Here is a 17,336-nt window from a genome sequence, read left to right on the forward strand (position 1 = left end):
GTGATTGTCTGTCTCATGGTCGAGCCCGCGAGACTTCATTTGCAGCCACCCGATCGCAGTGCGTCCCCATTACGCGGAGGCAATAATAAGTATGGGGAGTGGTACACATATGTATTGAACACGTGGAGAAGATTGATAAGATGTATCTTGGCAATTGAAAGGTGCACAAAACAGAAAAAGAAAGGGTCCATGAGCGTCCATTATTACGGAGATATACCTAGGTATATGTACGCAATGGCACCACCGTGGTCGTCCAAAAACTTTTCAACATCAGGATACGTCTATCTAACTGCGCACGTACCTTACCAATACGAGGACGGGGTGTGCGCGCGCACGGGATGACAAAACTTGTAGCACCAACCTGGGATGGATCCTTGTCGGATTCATCTCTCAAGTGGGAGGTTCATCCAAGTCGTTTATTACCCCTCTTCTTTCTTCCTCCCACTTGCACTTGTGCTGATACCGATACCCAACGGGGAATGCCTTTTCCCCTCTTCGATACATGAGGTTGTGCGGGGTCGTTTCCTCGACGCCGACGTAGGTGACATCATCAATCCCCCGCCACCCACACCACCCCCTCCTATACCCACCCCAGCCTCCCGCTCCGACCCAGACATCCCGCTCGTCGCATTCGTATAGTCGCGTTCAGCGGAGGGAAGGGACAGTTGTAGAGGATGTCCCGAATTTGATGTGCCATGGGAGAGGAAGTCAAGCCAGGATGTGTTGTTCGGCGGTTGCCCTGAATGTGAATGCGCAAAACGACGTACGCCGCGTTTATCAATATGTATACACATGGAAAGGCACGGGGAGATATGGGTACCAGGCCCAACTAGATTGAAAATACATACCTGCTATCGGCTCCTGATGGCCTCCTTCTTGGGGTGGCGTCTGCCGCGGTGCTGCAGTCGCGGGTCCATGAGTCGGCCAATCCATAGCCGTGAAATGCGGTAGTTGGGATGATGACGATAATGGCCGATGATGAGTTGAGTGATGTGCATGGCCGTCAGCGGATTCCAGCATTTCAGGGAAAAAATCACTTGGTTGGGATTGGGATTGAGACTGGTTTGAGTGAGAGTGCTGACCGAGAGAATGACGCATTGAGGGGTGGTGGGGTTGCTGCTGCTGATAAACACTTTGCAGTTGTCCTTGAGGGTCGTGATTGTGTAGAGGTGGGTACGTCGAGGAACGTTGGCTGTACAAGCCGTCCCGAGAGATGGGTACATGCCCGCCTCTCGGCGCTGATGACGAAGAAGGAAAGTCGAACGACGACCCGAGAAGAGAGGAGGCCGGCGATCCTAGATAGGGAGTGTATGATAGTGATTGACCGTTATGGCGATATCCCGATGATGATGCGGACGTAGGCGAGGGGATGTAACTGCTATTGAGAAGGGCTTCGTCGCCCGAGAGTTTGGTGGCGCTGCCTGGTGGCCGGTTCACATTAGTGGCCGAACAGAAGAAAGGCTGAGACTGACCATTGGTAGATAGAGGCAATCGGGAAGAGGTGTGTCTCTCCGTAGATATAGGCAGAGATGGAGCTGTTGGGGCGGATGGAAGCTGGGAATGGGGATGCAGTGGTGGTGCGGGTAGTGCGGCGTGTCGATGTAAACCATGCAAGCTGTAGTCTCCGACCTGTCCAGTAGGATGAGCGTATGGCAAGAGAAAAGTGACATTTGAACCACATACGTCTACGCTACCAAGGTTCGAGTCGGTAGGAGTGGGCGGCACAACTGCCTTTCCATTGTTGTTGTACTCCTGCTTGAGCTTAGGGTTAGATGACTTTTTGACGGTACTGCACGACTCGTGCTCTTCTTCTTCGGGATCTTCCTCCTCGGCGTCAGCGGCGTCGCCTGCCTTGCCGCTGTTGGCGTTGTTGGCAAAGTCGTGGGGGAAACGGGTATCCTTTTCGCCGTCATACTAGTTATAAGGGGGAACCGACATTAATGAATGAGCGAAATGGAGAAAGGCGGAAGGAAGGACATGCCCTGATATGACGTTGAACAATGTCTTGGACGTCTCCTGAGCAGTACTGGTAGAGCTTTACGTGATGTCCTGGGCGCTCCTCTGTAGAATATATCCGACATATGGACGACTCGTGAACTGGAAAGGGAGGCGGCAGAGGAGATGGAACATACCAAATATGATGACGGCAACGTCTACGGAGCATAGGACTCCTAGTTCGTATGCTTTCTTGAAGAGGCCATTCTTTCGCTGTGGGGTAGTAGTGGGCAGGTACGGGACGATAATAATAATTGAGTGCCAAGACTCGCTGAGCAAAAATAGACTCAACAGGTTTACCTTTAAAAAAGTGACTGAGCGATTACGCTCGTGCTATGTTTATGGTGGTCAGAGAGGAGCAGTTTAAAGATGGAAGAAGAACGGCGCAGAAAGAGGGTCAAGTGTAAATATGGCGATGGCGGGTTGGAAAAGCGCAGCGCAGTCAGTCAGTGATTACAGTCATCGCCCTGCAGACAAGACAAACAGCGTGGGTTGACACTCACTGTGATGGGTTGAATTTCGATCTTTCGCCTGCCCATGACTAGTAGCAGGAAGAAGAATTGGATGGGGAGGGAGGAGGAGCAGAGGGGGTCCCGGCGTGTTTCTATCTTAACATTTAGCCCTCTCCTCTCTCCCTTGTAAATTCCGCGAGTCCGGGTGCCGAAGAGCGCTCAGATCCCATCTCTCCGGATTCCATTTCCTTTTTGTGCCCTCAGATTCGAATCGGATTCTTCCTTACTAACCAGGTCTACGGAAGTTGGTTTACCCACACCTCCTCGACAACCAACCACAATAATATTGCTATTCCCCACTTCACACCCTTGTCACCCGTGAGCGGAAGCAACTCAATCGGAGTTATCGGCATGCCAGCGACCACACCAGAAACCTGGATGTGTTTTTTCTTCATGGTCTATCTCTCTTTCCTTCATGGCGCTCGATCGCATCCAATAGCCCGGTGCGCCCTTTTGTTGGAAGCCCTCGCAGTCGTGTGCCGCGATGCCGCAGGGACGGCTCGTCAATTTGTACCTGATCGATTAGTAACCGACGTCATCACCTGTAGTCAGACCGTGCCAGCAACAAATTAAAATATATATAAAAATCTCCCAAAAATAACTCGGTCCCAAAAATAATGTCTGGCATAGAGCTCATACTACTATCATGGCTGCGTACTGCGCAGGTGAGGTTGGGAGACCACATAGACAGAGTCCACATGGGTCTGTCGACGAGGGAACGTTGGTCCTCGTTGGTCTCGGCGGCCTATTATGACATGCCAGTACTCCACGGTTTTTTCCGTGTGACGGCACTGCATTCGAGTGTATTTCGGCGGCCCTTGCATGTATTCCCATTCCTGACCCACGAAGTTCTTCCTCTCCACCTCCCCACGGTGCTATTCCCATTCATCAAGTACCACCGTGTCGAAGAAATGTTCGCCGAATACTTTATACTGTTTTATTTTCGGACGGTGCAGGAGTATTTTCGGCTTGCAAGAATACGCGTGCTGTATTTTTACGCACTCTACGTCGTACATATATTACAACTTACAATAGTCTCCTCTGTCTTGTCCTTTCTTCCCATCATATCAGCCCACACTTCCATCAATGGTCAGTCCCTCGTGGCGCTCAGGTCTCATCTATCCCATCTGTCCATCCATCCGATATCGATATTGTGATATATCGATATTAAATCCCTTCCCTGCGCCCTATTGAGTATCATCAACACGACCCATACATACTACCAAGCAACTGCTTCCGACCATTGATTTCTAACAACATGCATGCTACTAGGGATCGAACATCTTATGGCGAAACAACCTCCAGCATATTTCTCTCCTTCCGAACATGCGGCAGGCCGCTCGGTCCAGGCCTGCATCCGTGTTTCGAGCATTTTTTGCCGTGTTAGGTAGATGTTTACCCACTCCATCGTCAGCCCACAACTATCACAGCCTCGCGTCTTCTCTTCCCATCTTCTGGAACGTCATGCTTCTTCTTTTTATCCCACAGGTGGTGGAACGCTACTTGCGGTCGCTCTTGGCTTGCACACGACCTTCCCCGCCAGTTTATCATCTGTCTCCTCGGACTTCACAGCCCCGAATGCCATGATTCGTCATACATTAGGGTGGTCAATATCACAAGCAAGTCACCCGTGACAGATTAGAGATTCGTTCGGATCCTTGCGGCCTTAATCATGTGTGCACGCTGCGCGTGCTCGATACTTCACAGGAACGCGCGAAAAGGCAAATCAGCCCTTATCTTGGCTTCTTCTGTCCTCGCGTCTTAGGGACACGTCGGTCCTGTTTTGCATATGATCATGTTTCGAGTACTGCTATTGCCACGACGGAACTGAACCCTTGTCTAACACAAGTTGGATGTGTGCGATCAATGCATGCCCCGTGCACATGCATGCAATACCCCGTCCATCTGGCATGTGACATTGGAAGTAGCCATCTTACCCACTCTTGTCAGTCGCCCGCGCATCTCCCCTGTCAAATTCGCCGCACCTTTTTCCCGCAATGGCCGTGGATAAAGCTGGTTCAGCTTCGTCTGTCAGGCGGACCGCGATAGATAACATATACTCGTGTGGTCACTCTTGTCTGATTATCGACCGAGATCAGCAGTGCCATGTACCCTTTCTACGTTGCTTACCGAAATCCGCATCGTGTGCTGGTATCAGACGGATAGAACGGACCACCTAGGGCAACACCGAGGGCCAGGGAAGTAAAATTCCCTCATACACATGTGGTCTTGGCAATCGGCCTCCAACCTTACCGAAACCCCGAAATGCCCACAACGTTCCGTGTGCGGATAACACTGACCCCACCCCATTCACACGCTTCGACATTTCCCAACGGTTGTCATACGAGTTCGTATGACCTCGTCGTGACACGGTTCCTTGCGGCGACGGTCGCTGCCTCTCAAACTCCGCGGTAGTATTTCTCCCTATTTCAAATGCGCCGGAGGGTTGTAAAACGTGCGTACACGCGAACGCCATAGCCCGGGGCGTGGGGTGATAATGTCATCGATATCACCGCGGTTGGGGTCTGGACTGACCATAAGACAAGGACGCAAAACTACCCGTGGGTAAAAACAATAAGAGGTAACAAATTGGTCGATCGTGTGATTACCACTACTCGCCAGGGCTACTGCACTTTTCCTCCTGACCCTGAAATCGGCTAGTTAACCTATCGCACTTTCCTGGAACGGTGGATCCCTTGAGAAGGACGTCTTAAGAAAAAGGAGATATGAAGATGCAGTGTCGGCGGGAAATGCCGAACGTAACAGCTGATCCTGCTGCTTCTCCTGCTCCGCCAGTGGGCCAGTGGCAAGTCGATGCTTATGACGAGATCGGAATGGATGTTTCGCTAAGAAAGGTTAAAGTCGTGGGTGTGGAGCCTTGGCGTGTGCGCATTGCTGGTTGCCACTTGCCCATTGAAACCGTGGTTCAAGTGCGAATCAAGATCGGATAAAAAGACCATCAGAAAAAAAGAGGTCCAGAGGTCAGTAATTACATAATGTGTGTGCTGCAGGAGTCCATCCACCACCAGGGTCGTTATCATGCGCGGCCGTGCGCATGCACCTCCGCATATGGTGAGACTTTGCAACGAAGTATCTGTCACAGACATCCATAATGAAAATATAAGTAAGCGCATACACACGCACCCACACAGCAACAGAGTACATACAGCATCCGCGAAGTAGCGCGTCATGTCATGTGTCACTGATAACCGATCTAATGACTCGCTTGTGTGGTCACGGCGACCGAATGTCTAATGGATTTCGGCAATTTGCTACTCCGCGTCGCCACGGGTTTGTAGACCTCTTGGTTTTATCCGCACATATGCAAGCTCTTCAGTGCCTGTTAGATTCGTTGGACGGAAGTCTGTGGAGGTGGGACGAAGTGAGTTGATGTGCCGCTAAAAACAAGGTTACCGGGTCGTGTTCAAGGTTCCTCGTGTATCTGAATTAATCGTCCTAGGTGCTTCCACCAGCATACTATCTAGAAACCTCGTTGTCAGAGGCAGATGATAGGACATGGCATATCTTTGCACCATAGCTTCGTGGGCACTTCAGGGTTCCCATGGTCCCAAGGTCAGTCATGTGCATTCCGTACGCCCGGTACGTACCAGGTTGGTGCGTGGCAGATGGATGACAATAGCAGGTTCACTACAAGCTATGAGTGTAAATGGGGAGAATGGACATGACGGCGACCTTTCTCCGTGTGTGTTTACGGGATGGCAATGACAGAGAGGGTTCTCCAGGGCTTAATTAAACGAAGCTGCGCGGTGTTGCGAGGGCTCCTAGTGGTAGGTCAGGGCGCAGCCCGAAGACAGGGCTGGTACGATCCATCATCATGGCTTTATGGCCTAGGTCTGCTGTTGTCAGGGATACCACAGGAATCTTGGGAAGAAAGAGTAAGTCCAAGGACGGCGAATGCCTTGTTGTGCACAGTCAGTCAGTCTAGCCCTGCATCTTCGTTATCTCTATGGTTCTCGCAGTGGAATATGCACACTAACACCACTCAATCGACGGATCGGTGGGACACATAGTATGGGCGACCGTCCCCCATTCCACTGCTCCTGCTTCTAAAAACTTTTCAAATCAAGATATTCGGTATACACAATCAAATGTGCGTGTGCGTGTGTGTACAGCACCTTGGTTGAACTGGTTTACGATGGGCACGTGAGAAAGGGAAGCCGAATATCGACGAAGCAGATGTGGTGGTGGAGAAGAGGGAAACCTCCGAACGCGGAATGGATGGTGGTGCACAGGTTCTTGAGATAGATGACCGATCAAGCGGGACTCCATGCGGACTCAGGGGAGAGTCACGTCAGCGTATAGCAGCATAACCGCGGTAGGCAGGGGATCACAGATCCATGGATGGACTCTGAGGGGGGATCAAGCCAGGATTTCTTGTGCATAGCAAGAACGTTCCTTGGGTTTGGAATCCGTCGAGCTGTGTGAGCTGCGAGCACGCTGTAGGGGTGATATCCGTCGGACGATATCCACCTGCCGGCTATTGCAAGCGTTACAACCACACGTTTTAATTGATGTTTGAGCGATTCAATGTAGCATGATTGTGAACTGTAAGTTTGAGCGTGGCGCCTGGCTATGTCGATACTTGATATTGCAAAGTTCTCCCACGGCGGAGAACGGAGGTTTCGAGTGTACTAAGTCCCAGCGAGTAATCTGTTCGTGACGAAGAAATGTTTGTTACCGCAACCCATTCGAACGCATAGCCATGATCGGGCTACCAAGCCGATTCGCCGATTCAGAAAATCCCCAACGGAACAGAGGGCTGAAATGTTAGAATACCGTTCGCACTAGCAGTTCAATCACCAATGTCACGGGCCTCTGTTCAATGAAAACTTTGATAGCCTATGATTCCCGAAAAAAACTGTATTCTGTGAGCGCATTCGCAGTGTATAACGGACAAGAGAGGTATGCACACACCTTTTTTTGTTTTGCATTTTGTTTTGTTTAAATCCTTGTTTACGGTCCTTAAGGGGCTTAGCCCTATGGTAGACCTTACACGCGTGTTGTAAATTGTACGGTATCTAACGACAACCTAAGGGTTGTGAAAGTGGTCTTGGCTATCGGAAGCCGACACGGAGGTCAGCGTTGTGTACACACCTAGTTTGAAGTACACGCTCATGCTCGAGTTGGTGGCACAACCAGATTGAGTGTCTATGAGTTTTACGGCAGTCGGCTAAGGCTTACCCGGAGGAATATTGGTATTCCCTCCCTTCGATGATCATTCATCTTCAATATTCAATCCCCACTACCGCTGTATCACTAGCACCGACATCCCTATCAGATCGGAGGGATCACAGGAACCAAGTACGCTTAGCCTCCCCTCAACCCCTCGAGTTTCAGGCCCCTTCGGAAAGGTCTTCGTGCCGTGCAGTGCAGCCGGCCTCTCCCACCGATCAATCAGCTAGTCTGTGTTCGGTAGTGTCGAACCTCCTTGGTCGGAATCACTTACTCCTATTGGTGTGACTTACTTTTCCTGCTCACACTGGGGACACATCGAATGTTTGGGAATTGGAAGACGGTGCCGATGTGGTTAAGTTGTGTAGAGAAAAGACAAGTCCAGGGAAGGTTGCTACAGAAGTATGTACCATCAAGGTAGACGATGATACTAATCCCGCCGACTCACTTGCAACTTAATTACGTGCTGCGTTTTCCATGTGAAGATGCCATCAGCATCGCATTCGTAGGAATGAGTTACTGGATGTGAGCAAGGGGCACGCATTACTTTATCCGACAGCGGGGGCTACATAAGAGCGTGAATGGAGGATGTACGATAAGCGGGTAATGCATAGGGACTTTTGGTAGTCTCTCAGAACTATTTCAAAGTCTAAGGAAATTCAGTGCTGCGACAACTATATCGATGATACACAGCGTGTGATGACAAGATGGCGCGACGGAACAGTCGGCACGGATGACATGTATACCCCAATGAATCGATACTCGACACGTGTAAGTTGACGATGGTCTACCTTCCTATGTCGCAAGTGCTACTAGAAGCGCTACCGAGTTGTTCCGTCTGGGAGGGTCGATTCCCTCTTGCAGACCTGCGCATTCACGTCAGCGATCGTGGCGGATAAATAACGAAAGAATTGGAAGATGAATTAATTTAAGTCGGATTAGGAAGAGAAGGAAGTGGTGTGGAAGAAGGGGAGGGGGAATCAGATGAACGTACAACGCGTGCCGTAGGTAGAGTAGTTACAACCTGGAAAAATGAGGCCAGGCATCAGTTCCCATTTTTCTCTTCCAGAGAAGAAAAGAAGCGGACGTTGTACATACAGGTTTTGCAAACGGCTCTTCTCCTTCCGGCCGGGCTTCCACATTACGATACTCAGACAGTTGTGCCTTCGTTCCCGCCTGAGGCAGCGGGGTTGAAGGCGATGCGGCAATTGCGGCGGCGGGGCTGTTAATACGAATTGGAGTAGAGTGTGTACTCGCCCATTCAGTAGGCGATTCGGGTCTTTTCGGTGATACTTCACCGACTGAACTGCGAGCAGGCGATTGTCTATAGGAAAAAGGAGCTTCCGATTGTGGAGAATCTTGCGGTCGTGGTCGAGGTTCCTGCTGCCACTGCCTTTCATCACCTGGGGACGTTAACAAGTGTACGTCCGTGGGCTGTCTTTGTCTCCTCGACGTAACGCAGAATATAGCTGCGATGGAAATTCCAATTGTAACTAAAGCGGAGTTTAGTACGTTCCGAATGCGAGATGGGACACTAATATCTTTCGTGCACGGACTGGAAGGGGCGTGGATCACATCAACGACGTGGAATGACGTACTGACTACCACGCCGGGTATCGCCACAAATATGGCGGGGGATTGTTGGGCAACGCTAGGCTGACTAGAAGGCGACACCGTTGGAGGTAGATGTAGCACCACGGTACTGACAATGTAAACGGACTAGTTTTGCAGTCGTCGAATAGGTTGAGTAGCGGGGGGTAAAGTACGGTGGGGGACGGTGACAAGAACCAAGTTCGTGTGCTGTTGGCCATGATAATTATTACAGGAGTGCTTGGCTCGCAGAATGGGGAAGACCGAGTCCGGGCCAAGCATACGGTATGTCAGCAGTATGTCTCGGCGTCCTTCGCACACGTCCATGGCGCCCGTCACGTGACAACATTGCCCGCCACAAGAGATTCTGGGCACCTGAATCGACCGCAAATGTGATAGCCTGAAATAAAAAAGCCGAGTACAATTCCGAGAGTTTCCTGGAACAGGAGACACGTTGTGCGCATACTCTGGCGGCCCTTAACGACCGCGAGCCGGTGGATCTAACGGAAAGCACTTCTTGGAGCTAGGGTACTGACGCATAAAGGACGACAGTAGTACGCGACAAGAAAACGACGACGACTCGTGGCGATCTGCTGACCTATCACATGCAGAAAACGTCGGTTCCATCTAGTTCATTTCCTCTGAATGTTGCTCGGAGTCAGAATGGTCTCCAGGCTGTTTTGCATGTCGTCTCGTGATTGTTCGCCTCTTAAACGGCTCCCCCCGTTCCGCCTCATACTCCTGTACAAGTTCTCTAATATGTCTGCGCCGCTCCATACCAAATTCCTGCGCTTCTTGCTGAGCTTGGGCCAAGTTGGCAGCTGCGCTTCGGTCACGAGTTCTCCCTGGTGACATGGTAGGTGCCAGCAATATGGCAACGCACTTCATGCCAAAGAACGAGTATGAATCTCAGATCTCCGCAGTAATAGATGCACATGGCAGATGGGCGAACTCACCAGCCCTGCTATACACATACCTTTCAGGATAGCACTTATATCATCTGGCGCTGATGTACTGGACGTATCTGAAGGCTTGAGTAAAGTCAATGATATGTGGTTGTAACCCGGCTAGGCCAGAGTGGATGTATACTCGCCTGTGCGTGCATATCGTCAAAATGCATGCTCCCCATACCCATGCCCACACCGCCAGGAGATCTACCGTACTGTCTGGGTCGATGTCTCCGAGCGATCTCAGCTTGAAGCAGATCATCATACGTCCCCGTTCCCGCCCGACGGGGGCGTCGGAGTGCCTCGTAGGCGCGTTGAAAAGCTTGGAAACGGCTCGTGCGCTCGGAGTGCGGAATATTCTGTGCACGAACGGAGTCGGGATGGTATAGTTTGACGAGTTCGTAATCTGTATGAACAAAGGGGTACATGAGGTGTGGGATGATAAATCAGGCTGATGCGACGCTTGAGAGAAAGCGTGGCAGAGGGTGCGACAGCCACACCAAAGAGTAGACGTTGCTTACAGGCCATGATACTCACATCTGGCTTTAATTTGAGCCTGAGAAGCGTTTGAAGGCAGATGGAAGATTTCTTCGGGTGTCGGATTGCGGCGTGTGGGGCAAGGATACTGACCGGTGCAGCTCGTAGAAACCCATCTGGAGTCCAGTAGCGTTCGACGGTTAAATATGACTGAACATTGACGACGACATGTTGGTTGCAATTGCATCGGGCGTCGTGGAGCGTTTAGGTGGTCTAGCGATACGAGTGGTAAAACAGGTGACATCAGTTCGGAGGTGCCGGTCCAAATTTGTCCGCGGGCCGTCCGCTTCAAAGCCTGAAGAGATCTTCCACGAGCTTTTCAGATACATTCACGACAAAGAGCCAATTAGACTGGGACACGCGTTGTCTCGCCAAACGTTTCATCGACCAGTGCCATATATCATCTGGAAAACTGTTCCTCACTTGATGCCCATATTGCAGTGGCTACACTGTCCGGGGGAGGGTCGGCCCTTCAGTTTCAGGTCTGGACACCCTATTAGGCGGCACACCCAGCATCCTTTTTGTACATGTAACCAACTGTTAGGCCCGTCTGACCTGTACCTTCTGCAATTTTCCTCTCTCCGGTATCCTTGAGAAAGGGGAGGAGGATCGGGAAATATCACGACGTCTTCCGGGTTATCTAGGTTTAAAAGCAGCAACTTCTCTGGTACGTATGTCCATCACCTCTCGAGTGCAGAATCCGGTACGGTACCAGACGCTGCGCACGAACCATAATGGATGGTGGGATGTACCACCTTGACGTATCTTTTCCCAACTCATGTACGCTGTCCTTATACTTGGGATCCCTCGCGCCCTGTTATCCCTGGGGAATTATTAGGGTCGCTCAAAGTTGGCGCCTACGCCGCTGCCAACACCTAAGCCTACAGCTCATTTCCTAATTTCATGCTAGGCGTTGGCGTAAGCACCGACTTTGAATTTGAGCGACCTAGTAACTAACATTGTTCTACCATTTGTCAGCACCTTGATTTTGCCCATACCTCTGGGCGCTCCGTCTTGCTTAACCACCAGCAGCAACATTCTTTCAACGCGACTTGCCCCTACTCTCGTTATCTTTTCTTCCAGGTTTGCGGTGCTTTTGGCATCAATGGTGATATTGACTCTTCAGAACCTATTGTGGACGTTGGAAGCTCTCCAAACTGAACTCACCCCCTTCTAGTTCTACATTGAAATCTCTAACTGCGTTGATTTCCTGTAGGCGGCTGGTGTAGCATATCCCTCCAGATAAAAAGTTCGTCTCGCTCTTCTGCTGTCCCATCACACAGCCTTGTTTATTCCCCCACGGGTTGAGGACATCGGAATTGTGATCAAGATCGTTTCTGTACCTACATCTGCTGAAGATAAATGTGGTTTGATGATTCCCCTGGACGAGGAATCCGGGCGTGTGGAGGCGATCGTGAACGCGCACGGACTCATCTTGTATATACATCCTCTAAGGTCCTGGAAATGCTCGTGCACCTATTATAATATAGGCTCTGTCCTCGCAACACGCTTATTTTTCTCGGAACCGCCTGGCTCGTTGGTAGCCTTTGGCGCTGGGAAACAGGTTAAGGCCCATGTGGATCTTCATATCCGTGCATTTCGGTCTATTGAGTGATTTGCGATCGTCAGTCAATCAAAGAATACATGTTTGGAAAACCTGCTGTCTGTGCTTCGAACCGTGCATGGTTAAAATGGACAGGAGATGTGATGGTACTCAAGTCGGTAGGTGTCGGGTTATAAGACATTGCTTTTGTGAGGCATGTGGTGTCCAAGGCAGAGGGTATCAGAGAGATTGTGGAGGATTTCCATGCCTCAGGGTAATTGAGACTTGCCCTGCTTTGGCCTACATGGTTTTTGCAGAAAAGATTATTCAAAGGTATAGCCTTGATGTTATTCGATGCTAGAATCGACTGGTACACAAGCAGCACACCTCTTGCATCACATAGACATTCAAGAGACTTCAGGTTGTTGAGGCAACATGACAAGTCTGAGCTCTCAGGAAGGTGTCACTGACACACCCAGTATCATTGGTGACAATGAGTCTCCCAACTTCAAAGCCTGCATCCACTGATCTGCAACAGCACAGGCCCAGTGGTGGGTGCACTTTTGGGGGGATTGCAATTGGTGAATGGGGTGACTCACTCCTGGGGTATGTTGGGGACAAAAGCCAACCATTTCATCCTTCCTGTACCCCTTGCTTGTATCTTGTCAATGTCAACCAGTCTGTCAATTTGTGTCAATGATGGCTTGTGGCATGATGCAATAATTTAGCTTGTACATAAGGCACTGGCATGAGTGTGTCAGTACACCAAGGATCCATATTGTAGCATAGCTCTTGAAACTGGGATGCACAATCAGCAGGACTATGTGTATGAAGATGGGAACAGGGGATGGTATCCATACAGTTGTCCAATGTCATGTCCCCATTGAAGGCCTATACTGGTCAGGAGAGGGTCACACCGAAATTGCACCAAAAATTGCCAAACTGCTCACCGTTGCCTGCATCATTTGTAATTGACCACCACCAACTCTTCCCAGTCCCCCCATCGAAGCACAACAACATCATGCAATGCTGCTTGCTTTTGTCCCCTTCGCACACTGTGTTCAGGTCCATGGAGATGAGGTATGTCATTCCATTCATGAGGAGAGAATTTGTTGGTGGGAATGGGGACATTGATGCTGCAGTAAAAGCATTCAACGACATGGATCCTATTTCGTGTATTGGTAAAGGTGCTGTTGATGTTGTTGGTTGGGCAGACACCACAGTTATTGAGGCTCAAAATATGAACAATACATTTCTCAAGCCTTTCAAAGTCTTCAACCAAGTCACCACCACTCTTGCCCATGGGAGTGCTTCAGTTTTGCATCATTACAATGATTGCATGAATGTTCCAGGTCCACCCCTATGCCCAGATTGTGCTGGTGGTCTTAACATTTGCTTCTCAGGTGCATTTCAAATTACTACTCTCATTCCTCATCCCACATAGTAGTCTATAGTTATTCATACATCATGCAAATCTAGACAATGCTGTGTCTGGCCTTCTTGATACAGTCCAAAATGTCTATGATTTTCTATCAGAACTAGATACTATTAACCATATTGAAAGCATGAAAGATACCCTTGTGAAGATTGCATGTGTGATAAGCAAGTCTGCACAGTTCATCAAAAACTATTTTGAGATGAAGAGCTTTTGTAGGTCTTATACTCTTTTCAGCTTCAGTTTTTGATGCAATCCTTAGGGTTGTGGGCTGGAAAGAATGTCTTCTCTGAAATGCAAACTGTCATTGATGGTTACATGGGGGCTCTGGCTAACTTGATGCAACAATACTGTGACCATGCAATTCAAGACACTCATATCAACATGTACTGCATATTGGAGGACCTCAGCCTTGATGGCATGGCTTATGCAGATGGAGTGGGCTTCATTATGACAAAGAAGTGCCTTGACAGTACAAGGACAGAGATCTTGCAGGAGATCATCAGCTGGATTAATGATTCTGGCATTGATACTCCTTGCATCTTGTGGCTTCATGGGCAGGCTGGAAGAGGAAAATCAGCCATTGTGCATACAATTGCATCATGGATCACAGATGTTGGGGGACTTGGGTCCTGCTTTTGCTTTGTGCATGACAGGCTCACTGTGGAACCATTGTCCCAAGTTGATGGGGCAATAGTTGGGGATGTTGTCATAGTGATTGATGCCTTGGATGAAAGTGGACCAGACACATTGAGAGAGCACATCCTGTGCCTTCTTGCATCAAAAGAAGCTGCTTGTTTACCCTCCAATTTCTGCATCTTTCTGACATCAAGGTCATTGCCAGACATTGAACATGTCCTCCATGTCACTTCTCATGTGAAGGCAATGTCATTAGACAACATCTCTGCAGTGTCTGTGGAACACAATATCCAACTATATGTTTCCAGTGAACTTGGCAATCTTTGAGAGATGGGTGCTGCAGAAATTCAGATGGTCTATTTGAATGGGCCTGTCTAGCATGCAGGTTCATCCAGCCAAATAGGCTGGGTTGAATGATCCTGGAGTGGTACAATGAGGTCATGTTCCCCTGTTCCAAAGGTGGAAGAATCTTGTTGGGCACCATGTACAGAACAATCCTTGAGGACACTGTACCAGAGGACAGACCATGCTTGCACAGTTTTGCTCCATGATGCAACAGATAATGTCAATTTCTGCACCTCTGTGGCTGGATACCTTGAATGAAATGTGCAGTTGCTTCCCCTTGGAGGAACCATTTCAACATGATTATCATTCTTGAATTCATGGTGCCACTGCTGAGTGGAATATCAGACAGGTGCTCTGTTGTCTGACCTCTCCATGCATCATTCTATGACTTCTTCACTGATCATTCATGGAGTGGGGTGTATTTTATTGGTGGGGTGGGCACTGGCATGCATGGTAGCCTTGCCTTTGCATCATTGCAAACTCTTCACAGTAACCTAAAATTCAACATCTGTGGATTGGAAAGTTCATACATCAGCAATGCTGCCATTGCTGATTTGGAGGAGAGAGTCAAAACAAATATCCTGCTCAATCTCTCCTACTCTTGCCAATACTGGGCTGACCATCTGGAGAAAACTGTGTTTGATGCAACACTTGCATCATTGGTAAAAACCATTGTTGGAAGTGAAAGGTTCCTCTTTTGGGTTGAGACCTTGAGCCTTCTTAGTGGACTTGGACATGCTGCAAAGGCACTTGCCATCACCATAGCATGGCTACAGGTGAGTAAATTACAGTGGTGGTTGATTGTATCTAATATGACTTGCAAGGGCCAAGATAATTTTGAAGATACTTTGGCATTAGCATTGGATGAGAGCAAATTTCTCCAGCATTTTAGCAGTATAATCTTACACAGCACACTGTATCATGGTCATGCCTCAACCCTGGTTGGACTTGGTCTCACACTTGTTCAGTGTGGCCTCAGCCTTGCTAGTCCCTTACCCCAGATGTCCTAGTGCAGTGAACACTGCTTTGCAGTGTGTGTCACTTCGGATAAGTTCTGCCCAGCCTTGTCCCCAGTCTTCCCTGTCCTGGTCTCTGTTACCTTAGTCATACATTACTAATACTTGTCTTACCAATCATCTTAGCAATCTTTGTGAGACTGGCATTACCAGTCTCCTTACTATAGTTGTCTCTGGTATATAAACTCATAGATACCCAGCCTGTACTCTTCAGTCTGAAATCAACAAAGTTACTCTGATAATCTTGCCTTGGCCTCAGACTCAGACTGAGACCCATGCAAGGGAATAGTGCTGTAATCTCAGTCACTAAGTCCAATCAGTCCACCCCCCTGTATCTTTGACCCTCCTCCTGATCCCAACCCCTCAGCCTCACACCCTCTTCGGTCTCTGGTCTGGCCTCAACCTGGACACCATGAACTTGACAGTATTTCAGACTGCCACTTGGTGGGTCTAGCACATCATGGCAACCAAGACTTGTTTCCAACCTCCCTGTGGCCATTCTGCCACCAACCCTGACTCCACCTCAGCCAGTGGAACCCACTGCAAGACAGCACTAGCTGCCTTGGGCACCACTGGGCACTCTCCAGATCCTGTTAGTCCTCTCAGGGGCTTTTCAGCCCAGACATCCAATACTCCCACCCCATGTCATCCCACTACTCCCATCCCTGAGGATGACCCTGGCAATGATGGGCCAGGCAATGGTGGTGACAACAATCCTGATGATGATGACCCCAGCAACAGTCCTGGTGATGATGGGCTTGGTGATGATAATCTGGATGAAAATGATCTGGAGGATGAACTAGACTTCCCAGACCCAGACACTGAACCCACAGTTGCAGTCTTCAACAGTCTCACAAAGGCCATCAAACTATTGGCTCACAATACCCACACTAGCCCCAAGTCCTCAAGCAGGACTAAGCTGCACAAGCCCAATATGTTCGATGGCACTGACCCCAAGAAACTTTGTGCCTTCTTCATTCAGTGTGAGCTGAATTTCCAAGACCATCCTCAGGCTTTCAGGACTGACCATGCCAAGGTCATCTTCACACAATCTTACCTCAAGGGCATGGCTCTTGAATGGTTTGAGCCAGACTTGCTCAGACTTGACAACCCTGATGACCAGCCTCTCTGGATGGACTCCTGGAGGGAGTTCATCCTAGAGCTGCAAACCACCTTTGGCCCTCATGACCCAGTTGCTGATGCCAAGAGCCAACTCGATCATTTACACATGAAGGATGGTCAGTGCATCAATAAATACATAGTGGACTTCAATTGGCTTACTTCACAAGTCTGAGGCTATGGAGATGGTGTGCTATGCCATCACTTCTATTCTGGGCCCCCAGACTGGATTAAGGATGAAGTCTGTCAAGTTGGAAAACCCTGGACTCTTCACAAGCTCTGCCACCTTGCCCAAGAGATAGATGCATGCTATTGGGAGTGCAAGGAAGAAGTCCAACGGGTGAGTAAGCACCAGGGCTTGTCCTCCTCCAATAATGATAAGTCTGGAGGCTCTGGTGACAACAGTTGAGCTGAGACTGGCCAAGATAGGACCAAGCCCAGTAATAACAACAACACTGGCCCCCT

At 49.4% G+C, this 17,336-nt stretch overlaps 3 protein-coding genes across 3 annotated transcripts; 1 reads left to right on the forward strand and 2 right to left on the reverse strand.

Moving 5' to 3' along the window:
* On the reverse strand, positions 1-2,534 carry F5J12DRAFT_965627 (uncharacterized protein; the record flags this gene model as incomplete). The annotated part of the gene is made up of 9 exons (XM_051749995.1): positions 1-739; positions 849-1,295; positions 1,326-1,421; positions 1,452-1,629; positions 1,684-1,914; positions 1,982-2,061; positions 2,133-2,208; positions 2,296-2,328; positions 2,499-2,534. The coding sequence occupies 9 exons, from the start codon at positions 2,532-2,534 to the stop codon at positions 420-422; spliced, it is 1,497 nt and encodes a 498-aa protein (XP_051595627.1). The 3' UTR covers positions 1-419.
* Positions 2,535-3,137: 603 nt separating this feature from the next.
* On the forward strand, positions 3,138-3,848 carry F5J12DRAFT_860341 (uncharacterized protein). The gene has a single exon (XM_051746848.1). It carries the CDS (start codon positions 3,206-3,208, stop codon positions 3,662-3,664), a length of 459 nt encoding a protein of 152 aa, XP_051595628.1. The 5' UTR covers positions 3,138-3,205; the 3' UTR covers positions 3,665-3,848.
* A 5,866-nt stretch (positions 3,849-9,714) lies between these two features.
* On the reverse strand, positions 9,715-11,014 carry F5J12DRAFT_459827 (uncharacterized protein). Its single transcript, XM_051739541.1, has 4 exons — positions 10,775-11,014; positions 10,384-10,643; positions 10,247-10,321; positions 9,715-10,172 (listed from the first exon to the last, which is right to left on the reverse strand). The coding sequence occupies exons 1-4, from the start codon at positions 10,959-10,961 to the stop codon at positions 9,918-9,920; spliced, it is 777 nt and encodes a 258-aa protein (XP_051595629.1). The 5' UTR covers positions 10,962-11,014; the 3' UTR covers positions 9,715-9,917.
* Between the last annotated feature and the right edge of the window lie 6,322 nt (positions 11,015-17,336).

Source organism: Pisolithus orientalis, assembly GCF_024613125.1.
Source record: "Pisolithus orientalis strain OTSU chromosome Unknown F5J12scaffold_51, whole genome shotgun sequence".
In the NCBI taxonomy this organism is placed as follows: Eukaryota; Fungi; Basidiomycota; class Agaricomycetes; order Boletales; family Pisolithaceae; genus Pisolithus; species Pisolithus orientalis.

Coding starts and splice junctions, on each gene's coding strand:
- F5J12DRAFT_860341 (XM_051746848.1), top strand. CDS start 3,206: ATGGGTCTGTCGACGAGGGAACGTTGGTCCTCGTTGGTCTCGGCGGCC.
- F5J12DRAFT_459827 (XM_051739541.1), bottom strand. CDS start 10,961: ATGCAATTGCAACCAACATGTCGTCGTCAATGTTCAGTCATATTTAAC. Junction 10,644..10,774: donor GGCTCAAATTAAAGCCAGAT/GTGAGTATCATG, acceptor TTGTTCATACAG/ATTACGAACTCGTCAAACTA. Junction 10,173..10,246: donor GTATGTGTATAGCAGGGCTG/GTGAGTTCGCCC, acceptor TTTGGCATGAAG/TGCGTTGCCATATTGCTGGC.